This window comes from Salvelinus fontinalis, unplaced genomic scaffold, assembly GCF_029448725.1.
Source record: "Salvelinus fontinalis isolate EN_2023a unplaced genomic scaffold, ASM2944872v1 scaffold_0008, whole genome shotgun sequence".
Lineage (NCBI taxonomy): Eukaryota > Metazoa > Chordata > Actinopteri > Salmoniformes > Salmonidae > Salvelinus > Salvelinus fontinalis.
This window is the reverse complement of record NW_026600217.1, coordinates 292,233-302,787: the sequence shown is the minus strand read 5'-3', so window position 1 is coordinate 302,787 and position 10,555 is coordinate 292,233. Positions and strand designations below refer to the sequence as shown.

The 10,555-nt window shown below is 46.6% G+C and overlaps 1 protein-coding gene across 1 annotated transcript in view; it reads left to right on the top strand.

The window, feature by feature from the left end:
• The window catches only part of LOC129842037 (cytosol aminopeptidase-like), a 22,464-nt gene extending 12,052 nt beyond the window's left edge, over positions 1-10,412 (top strand). The window contains exons 10-15 of the mRNA XM_055910413.1: positions 241-329; positions 768-870; positions 1,059-1,138; positions 6,300-6,412; positions 6,694-6,796; positions 9,368-10,412. Of these exons, the coding sequence (XP_055766388.1) occupies positions 241-329; positions 768-870; positions 1,059-1,138; positions 6,300-6,412; positions 6,694-6,796; positions 9,368-9,451 (572 nt within the window). The 3' untranslated portion in view covers positions 9,452-10,412. The remainder of the gene's footprint in view (positions 1-240; positions 330-767; positions 871-1,058; positions 1,139-6,299; positions 6,413-6,693; positions 6,797-9,367) is intronic.
• Positions 10,413-10,555: the final 143 nt, after the last annotated feature.

The window sequence follows — 10,555 nt, the reverse complement described above, 5'->3', positions numbered from 1 at the left end:
AGTTTGACCTGCAGCTTGTCTTCTAGAAGTTTCTAGTTTGACCTGCAGCTTGTCTTCTAGAAGTTTCTAGTTTGACCTGCAGCTTGTCTTCTAGAAGTTTCTAGTTTGACCTGCAGCTTGTCTCCTAGTAGTTTCTAGTTTGACCTGCAGCTTGTCTTCTAGAAGTTTCTAGTTTGACCTGCAGCTTGTCTTCTAGAGGTTTCTACACAGGAAGTAGTAATGTGTGTTATTAACCCCCAGGTCTAGCACCTCTCTGTGAGAACATGCCCAGTGGGAAAGCCAACAAGCCTGGAGACGTCGTCACCGCCAAGAACGGCAAAACCATACAGGTATTTGTTACCGTGGCTACTAAACCTGCAGGTATTTGTTACCGTGGCTACTAAACCATACAGGTATTTGTTACCGTGGCTACTAAACCACGCAGGTATTTGTTACCGTGGCTACTAAACCACGCAGGTATTTGTTACCGTGGCTACTAAACCACGCAGGTATTTGTTACCGTGGCTACTAAACCACGCAGGTATTTGTTACCGTGGCTACTAAACCACGCAGGTATTTGTTACCGTGGCTACTTAACAACGCAGGTATTTGTTACCGTGGCTACTAAACCACACAGGTGTGTGTGTTTACATCAAATGAAGTTGTGTGTGTGTGTGTGTGTGTGTGTGTGTGTGTGTGTGTGTGTGTGTGTGTGTGTGTGTGTGTGTGTGTGTGTGTGTGTGTGTGTGTGTGTGTGTGTGTGTGTGTGTGTGTGTGTGTGTGTGTAGGTGGACAACACGGACGCAGAGGGACGGTTGATCCTAGCAGATGCTCTCTGTTACGCTCACAGCTTCAACCCCCGGGCCATCGTCAACGCTGCTACCCTCACTGGTTAGTACACTGTGTGTTGGTGGGCCATCGTCATCGCTGCTACCCTCACTGGTTAGTACACTGTGTGTTGGTGGGCCATCGTCAACGCTGCTACCCTCACTGGTTAGTACACTGTGTGTTGGTGAGAGGGCCATCGCTGTTCACTAAACAGTCTATTGGTCCACTGGTGTTTTCTCTCTGTCTCTCAGGAGCGATGGACGTTGCTCTGGGCTCAGCAGCCACGGGAGTCTTCACCAACTCTGACTGGCTCTGGGAGCAGCTTCACAAGGTAACACACACACACACACACACACACACACACACACACACACACACACACACACACACACACACACACACACAGCAGCCACGGGAGTCTTCACCAACTCTGACTGGCTCTGGGAGCAGCTTCACAAGGTGACACACACACACACACACACACACACACACACACACACACACACACACACACACACACACACACACACACACACACACACACACACACACACACAGCAGCCACGGGAGTCTTCACCAACTCTGACTGGCTCTGGGAGCAGCTTCACAAGGTGACACACACACACACACACACACACACACACACACACACACACACACACACAGCAGCCACGGGAGTCTTCACCAACTCTGACTGGCTCTGGGAGCAGCTTCACAAGGTGACACACACACACACACACACACACACCCACACACACACACACACACACACACAGTGTACTGAAAAACCATCCTGTGTTATACGATGGGTTCTTCTATCAAAATGTCTCACGTTTGGAAATCAACTAAAATGTATTGAACTTGTTTGAAAAAAAACATTATTTTGCACAATATTATGAACAGAAAAGATCAGATAATTCGTATTTCCTGTAACTTTGTGACGAGGCAACACATGGAAATGCCCCTGTGTGTCTGTCTGTCTGGTTTCTGTGCCTTCAGAATGTGGACATACCCCTTGACTTATTACAGCCTGGATTCAAAATGGATTCCATGTCTCTCTCGCCCATAATAACAAAGTAAAAACATGGTTTTAGAAATTGTTAAATTTATTGAAAATGAAATACTGAAATAACTAATTTACATAAGTATTCACAGCCCCGGGAGTCAATATTTTGTCGAAGCACCTTTTGGCAGTGATTACAGCAGATTAGAGTTTTTCTGGGTAAATCTCTTTGGGGATTTACTGTGACAGATAGAGACACTCATATAGAGACACAGATAGAGACTCTCTTAACCTGGGGCTCATACGTGGTTCTCTTTCTGGGTAAGTCTCTAAGAGCTTTCCTCACCTGGATTGTTCAACATTTGCCCATTTTATTATTTTCTAAATTCTTCACGCTTTGTCAGTTTGGTTGTTGATCATTGCTAGACAACCATTTTCAGGTCTGAACATAAATTTAAGTAACTGCTGAAAGGTGAATTAATCTCCCAGTGTCTGGTGGAAAGCAGACTGAAACAGGTTTTCCCCTCTAGGATTTAGCTTGTGCTTAGTTCCATTCAGTTTCTTGTTTATCCTGAAAAACTCCCCAGTCCTTAACGATTACAAGCATACCCATAACATGATGCAGCCACCACTATGCTTGATAATGTGGAGAGTGGTACTCCGTGATGTATTGGATTTGACCCAAACATAACACGTTGTATTCAGGACAAAGTTAATTGCTGTACCACATTTTACACAGTATTACTTTAGTGCCTTGTTTACAAACAGGAAGCATGTTTTGGAACATTTCTGTACAGACTTCCTCCTTTTCACTCTGTCATTTAGGTTAGTATTAAGGAGTCACTACCAATAGTTGCCCTTCTTTGCGAGGCATTGGAAAACATCCCAGGTCTTCGTGGTTGAATCTGTTTGAAATTCACTGCTCGACTGAGGGACCTTACAGATAGTTGTATGTGTGGGGTACAGAGATGAGGGAAAAAAAATAATTATAATATAAAGAATAATGTTCAACACTTTTACACACAGTGTCCATGCACATGTTTACTCTGCACTTGAGGCTTGTCAGAACAAAGGGTTTGAGTACTGACCGACTGTAGACATTTCAGTTTTAATTCATTTGTTAAAATTTCTATAAAAAATAAAAAAAATCTACTTTGACATTATGGGTGTAGGCCAGTGACAAAATATGTAAATGTATTCCATTTTAAATTCAGGCTGTAACACAATAAAATGTGGGAAAAGTCAAAGGGTCTGAATACACTGCATGTCTACACTTTGTAACCGTTAGCAATGATGCTAATTATGCTAATGCTGATGATGCTAATTATGCTGATGATGCTGATGCTAATGCTAATGCTTATGATACTAATGCTAATGATGCTAATTATAACGTTCTTCGGATAGATGGAAAGGCTTTCCATCTCAATTAAGAGTTAACTATAAAGTAGCCTCTGCATATCTGCATCAGTCCAGTAGGCATTTGTTAACTCCATTACGTGTACTATACAGAAAATTCCTCAGATTTTTTTTCTCCCTCAAGTGGTCTCCTGATGTGGTTTAAACATTGCTGTGGAGTTGGAACATTGAATGTAGTTGTATTTCTATTAAAAGTGTGATTTTGAGAGTGAAACAAGGACAGATTCTGACAGGTTCCCTGTATCCTTTTTGGTATTGAGTATCGCGATACTAAACCTGGTATCGGTGTCCAAGTCAAAATTCGGCTATTGTGACAACACTAACACACACACATTGTAATACATACACACTGTGGTGTCTCTGATAGGCCAGTGTGGTAACAGGGTGTGTCTCTGATAGGCCAGTGTGGTAACAGGGTGTGTCTCTGATAGGCCAGTGTGGTAACAGGGTGTCTCTGATAGGCCAGTGTGGTAACAGGGTGTCTCTCTGATAGGCCAGTGTGGTAACAGGGTGTCTCTCTGATAGGCCAGTGTGGTAACAGGGTCTCTCTCTGATAGGCCAGTGTGGTAACAGGGTGTCTCTGATAGGCCAGTGTGGTAACAGGGTGTGTCTCTGATAGGCCAGTGTGGTAACAGGGTGTCTCTCTGATAGGCCAGTGTGGTAACAGGGTGTCTCTCTGATAGGCCAGTGTGGTAACAGGGTGTCTCTCTGATAGGCCAGTGTGGTAACAGGGTGTCTCTCTGATAGGCCAGTGTGGTAACAGGGTGTCTCTGATAGGCCAGTGTGGTAACAGGGTGTCTCTGATAGGCCAGTGTGGTAACAGGGTGTCTCTGATAGGCCAGTGTGGTAACAGGGTGTCTCTGATAGGCCAGTGTGGTAACAGGGTGTCTCTCTGATAGGCCAGTGTGGTAACAGGGTCTCTCTGATAGGCCAGTGTGGTAACAGGGTGTCTCTCTGATAGGCCAGTGTGGTAACAGGGTGTCTCTCTGATAGGCCAGTGTGGTAACAGGGTGTCTCTCTGATAGGCCAGTGTGGTAACAGGGTCTCTCTGATAGGCCAGTGTGGTAACAGGGTGTCTCTCTGATAGGCCAGTGTGGTAACAGGGTCTCTCTGATAGGCCAGTGTGGTAACAGGGTCTCTCTGATAGGCCAGTGTGGTAACAGGGTCTCTCTGATAGGCCAGTGTGGTAACAGGGTCTCTCTGATAGGCCAGTGTGGTAACAGGGTGTCTCTGATAGGCCAGTGTGGTAACAGGGTGTCTCTCTGATAGGCCAGTGTGGTAACAGGGTCTCTCTGATAGGCCAGTGTGGTAACAGGGTGTCTCTCTGATAGGCCAGTGTGGTAACAGGGTGTCTCTCTGATAGGCCAGTGTGGTAACAGGGTGTTTCTGATAGGCCAGTGTGGTAACAGGGTGTCTCTCTGATAGGCCAGTGTGGTAACAGGGTCTCTCTGATAGGCCAGTGTGGTAACAGGGTGTCTCTCTGATAGGCCAGTGTGGTAACAGGGTGTCTCTCTGATAGGCCAGTGTGGTAACAGGGTCTCTCTGATAGGCCAGTGTGGTAACAGGGTGTCTCTCTGATAGGCCAGTGTGGTAACAGGGTCTCTCTGATAGGCCAGTGTGGTAACAGGGTGTCTCTCTGATAGGCCAGTGTGGTAACAGGGTGTTTCTGATAGGCCAGTGTGGTAACAGGGTGTCTCTCTGATAGGCCAGTGTGGTAACAGGGTGTCTCTGATAGGCCAGTGTGGTAACAGGGTGTCTCTCTGATAGGCCAGTGTGGTAACAGGGTGTCTCTGATAGGCCAGTGTGGTAACAGGGTGTCTCTCTGATAGGCCAGTGTGGTAACAGGGTGTCTCTCTGATAGGCCAGTGTGGTAACAGGGTCTCTCTGATAGGCCAGTGTGGTAACAGGGTGTCTCTGATAGGCCAGTGTGGTAACAGGGTGTCTCTCTGATAGGCCAGTGTGGTAACAGGGTGTCTCTCTGATAGGCCAGTGTGGTAACAGGGTGTCTCTCTGATAGGCCAGTGTGGTAACAGGGTCTCTCTGATAGGCCAGTGTGGTAACAGGGTGTCTCTCTGATAGGCCAGTGTGGTAACAGGGTCTCTCTGATAGGCCAGTGTGGTAACAGGGTGTCTCTCTGATAGGCCAGTGTGGTAACAGGGTGTTTCTGATAGGCCAGTGTGGTAACAGGGTGTCTCTCTGATAGGCCAGTGTGGTAACAGGGTGTCTCTGATAGGCCAGTGTGGTAACAGGGTGTCTCTCTGATAGGCCAGTGTGGTAACAGGGTCTCTCTGATAGGCCAGTGTGGTAACAGGGTGTCTCTGATAGGCCAGTGTGGTAACAGGGTCTCTCTGATAGGCCAGTGTGGTAACAGGGTGTCTCTCTGATAGGCCAGTGTGGTAACAGGGTCTCTCTGATAGGCCAGTGTGGTAACAGGGTGTCTCTGATAGGCCAGTGTGGTAACAGGGTGTCTCTGATAGGCCAGTGTGGTAACAGGGTGTCTCTGATAGGCCAGTGTGGTAACAGGGTGTCTCTGATAGGCCAGTGTGGTAACAGGGTGTCTCTGATAGGCCAGTGTGGTAACAGGGTGTCTCTCTGATAGGCCAGTGTGGTAACAGGGTGTCTCTCTGATAGGCCAGTGTGGTAACAGGGTGTCTCTCTGATAGGCCAGTGTGGTAACAGGGTGTCTCTCTGATAGGCCAGTGTGGTAACAGGGTCTCTCTGATAGGCCAGTGTGGTAACAGGGTGTCTCTCTGATAGGCCAGTGTGGTAACAGGGTGTCTCTCTGATAGGCCAGTGTGGTAACAGGGTGTTTCTGATAGGCCAGTGTGGTAACAGGGTGTCTCTCTGATAGGCCAGTGTGGTAACAGGGTGTCTCTCTGATAGGCCAGTGTGGTAACAGGGTCTCTCTGATAGGCCAGTGTGGTAACAGGGTGTCTCTCTGATAGGCCAGTGTGGTAACAGGGTGTCTCTCTGATAGGCCAGTGTGGTAACAGGGTGTCTCTCTGATAGGCCAGTGTGGTAACAGGGTGTCTCTCTGATAGGCCAGTGTGGTAACAGGGTGTCTCTCTGATAGGCCAGTGTGGTAACAGGGGACCGGGTGTGGAGGATGCCGTTGTTTCAACATTACACCAGACAGGTCACTGACTGCCAGCTGGCCGACCTCAACAACGTGGGCAAGTACAGCCGGTAAGAACACACACACACACACACACACACACACACACACACACACACACACACACACACACACACACACACACACACATCTAGAAACAACCTTTAACAACTTCTGTGTTAATGCCATGTTTACCTGTGTGTGTGTGTGTGTGTGTGTGTGTGTGTGTGTGTGTGTGTGTGTGTGTGTGTGTGTGTGTGTGTGTGTGTGTGTGTGTGTGTGACCTGTGTGTGTGTGTGTGTGACCTGTGTGTGTGTGTGTGTGACCTGTGTGTGTGTGTGTGTGTGTGTAGTTCTGGCGGAGCCTGCACGGCGGCAGCGTTTCTGAGGGAGTTTGTGACGGCCCCTCATTGGGCGCACCTGGACATCGCCGGGGTGATGACCAATAAGGACGAGGTACGGTAGTCTTCTGGAACATTGATCTCAGAGCTGTTTGATTTTACCAGGTTCGTCTCACTGAGATTAAATATCTCAGAGCTGTTTTACCAGGTTCGTCTCACTGAGATTAAATATATTTTGCAAAAGAGACCTGGCCAAAATAGCAGCACACAAAGCTTGAAACATGTACAACGTAAAACAGTACAGTTTAAAGGTTTACTTTGGGGGGGGGGATGCTAAAATAAAGACTTTAATCTGTAGAACTGATCAATGCAGCATCATACCAGGTCAGTTCATCCTTAAAAACTAAAACAAATGAAGAAGAAGAAGTTTGGCTGCAGAAGTGCCATTTCGTATTGACCTCTACAGCTTCCTGTGAAATGACGTCACACATACTGGAGGAATTACTGGCTAGCTACAGTGGCTAGCTTTGCTAACGAACTAGCTATGACACATGAACACATACTGGAGGAGTTACTGGCTAGCTACAGTGGCTAGCTTTGCTAACGAACTAGCTATGACACATGAACACATACTGGAGGAGTTACTGGCTAGCTACAGTGGCTAGCTTTGCTAACGAACTAGCTACGACACATCAACACATACTGGAGGAGTTACTGGCTAGCTACAGTGGCTAGCTTTGCTAACGAACTAGCTATGACACATCAACACATACTGGAGGAGTTACTGGCTAGCTACAGTGGCTAGCTTTGCTAACGAACATCAACACATACTGGAGGAGTTACTGGCTAGCTACAGTGGCTAGCTTTGCTAACGAACATCGACACATACTGGAGGAGTTACTGGCTAGCTACAGTGGCTAGCTTTGCTAACGAACATCAACACATACTGGAGGAGTTACTGGCTAGCTACAGTGGCTAGCTTAGCTTACGACACATCAACACATACTGGAGGAGTTACTGGCTATCTACAGTGGCTAGCTTTGCTAACGAACTAGCTACGACACATCAACACATACTGGAGGAGTTACTGGCTAGCTTAGCTTATGAACTAGCTATGACACATCAACACATACTGGAGGAGTTACTGGCTAGCTACAGTGGCTAGCTTAGCTTACGACACATCAACACATACTGGAGGAGTTACTGGCTAGCTACAGTGGCTAGCTTTGCTAACGAACTAGCTATGACACATCAACACATACTGGAGGAGTTACTGGCTAGCTACAGTGGCTAGCTTTGCTAACGAACATCAACACATACTGGAGGAGTTACTGGCTAGCTACAGTGGCTAGCTTTGCTAACGAACATCGACACATACTGGAGGAGTTACTGGCTAGCTACAGTGGCTAGCTTTGCTAACGAACATCAACACATACTGGAGGAGTAACTGGCTAGCTACAGTGGCTAGCTTTGCTAACGAACATCGACACATACTGGAGGAGTTACTGGCTAGCTACAGTGGCTAGCTTTGCTAACGAACATCAACACATACTGGAGGAGTTACTGGCTAGCTACAGTGGCTAGCTTAGCTTACGACACATCAACACATACTGGAGGAGTTACTGGCTAGCTACAGTGGCTAGCTTAGCTTACGACACATCAACACATACTGGAGGAGTTACTGGCTAGCTACAGTGGCTAGCTTTGCTAACGAACATCAACACATACTGGAGGAGTTACTGGCTAGCTACAGTGGCTAGTTTAGCTTACGACACATCAACACATACTGGAGGAGTTACTGGCTAGCTACAGTGGCTAGCTTAGCTTACGACACATCAACACATACTGGAGGAGTTACTGGCTAGCTACAGTGGCTAGCTTAGCTTACGACACAACACATACTGGAGGAGTTACTGGCTAGCTACAGTGGCTAGCTTTGCTAACGAACATCAACACATACTGGAGGAGTTACTGGCTAGCTACAGTGGCTAGCTTTGCTAACGAACATCAACACATACTGGAGGAGTTACTGGCTAGCTACAGTGGCTAGCTTAGCTTACGACACATCAACACATACTGTAAGAGTTACTGGCTAGCTACAGTGGCTAGCTTAGCTTACGACACATCAACACATACTGGAGAAGTTACTGGCTAGCTACAGTGGCTAGCTTTGCTAACGAACATCAACACATACTGGAGGAGTTACTGGCTAGCTACAGTGGCTAGTTTAGCTTACGACACATCAACACATACTGGAGGAGTTACTGGCTAGCTACAGTGGCTAGCTTAGCTTACGACACATCAACACATACTGGAGGAGTTACTGGCTAGCTACAGTGGCTAGCTTTGCTAACGAACATCAACACATACTGGAGGAGTTACTTACTGGCTAGCTAATGAACTAGCTATGTCGGTCGCGGCGCGCATGATCAGAATGGCACATCTGCTTCTGTTAGTTCTAGAAGCATGATGACCACAACCCCTTCTGTTAGTGTTCTAGAACCATGATGACCACAACCCCTTCTGTTAGTGTTCTAGAACCATGATGATCACAACCCCTTCTGTTAGTGTTCTAGAACCATGATGATCACAATCCCTTCTGTTAGTGTTCTAGAACCATGATGATCACAACCCCTTCTGTTAGTGTTCTAGAAGTGATTCTCTCTCACTGTTTGTCTCTGTCCAGGTTCCCTACCTGAAGAAAGGAATGTCTGGGCGACCGACACGAACACTGGTAGAGTTCGCTGCTGGACTGGCCAACCAAGCCTGAAGACACACACACCACATCTACACACACGGAGCTGGCTGGAGAAGGATTATTCTGTAGAGACAGAGACTGTGGTACTGTGTAGAATCACAGATTGCTTCCCAAGTAGCACCCTATTCCCTACCCATTGGACTGGTCAAAAGTAGTGCACTACCCACAGGACCGGTGAAAAGTAGTGCACTATATATATAGGGAATAGGCCCTTTTTGTCCACTACCCACCGGACCGGTCAAAAGTAGTGCACTACCCACAGGACCGGTGAAAAGTAGTGCACTATATATATAGGGAATAGGCCCTTTTTGTCCACTACCCACCGGACCGGTCAAAAGTAGTGCACTACCCACCGGACTGGTGAAAAGTAGTGCACTATATACATAGGGAATAGGCCCTTTTTGTCCACTACCCATTGAACTGGTCTAAAGTAGTGCACTATATAGGGAATAGGGTGCCATTTGGGATGTATCCTGAGTTATCTGGTAGTAGCCTGCTGTGCATAGAGGGCTGAAGAGGACATTTCCACCCCCGTGCCCCCTGCCCCCGTGCCCCAGCACATGTAACTAAATCCCTCTCTAGCCTAGTTTATAGCCTACATACGTATGCATTGAGAAACTGAATTTTCATGTAAATGGACAAAGTATATCGTATCCTACCCTTACAAAAAAAGATTGCAGTCAGAGTGCAGTGTAACTGCATCCAAAATAAGTTATTTTTTACTGCAGTAATTTTCCTCTGCAATTACTGTTTCCAAAATACCACTTGTCGACTGGAATCTTATTTTGTAACGGTAACTACAAGTAGCTATGCAGAATGTTGTTGCGTAGCAAAACTACGCAGCCCTGCAATTTATAACCGGATGCAAGAACGCTCTTTTGCGTAGCGTTCTTGCGTTACATACGTAGAGTAAAAACTAGGCTTCAGTGACAGTCAGTAAACCAACCTCTGTCCGGTAGTTGTGGGAGAAACGCTAATGCTGAATTTGGTATGCACTTATGCACACAAAAACTATAAAATATTATTATTGCCAATATTATCATGTCATTTAAATAAAACACCAATAAAAACATTTTGGAGGATCAATGTGTCTTGTCACTATAACTGCATGTAAAT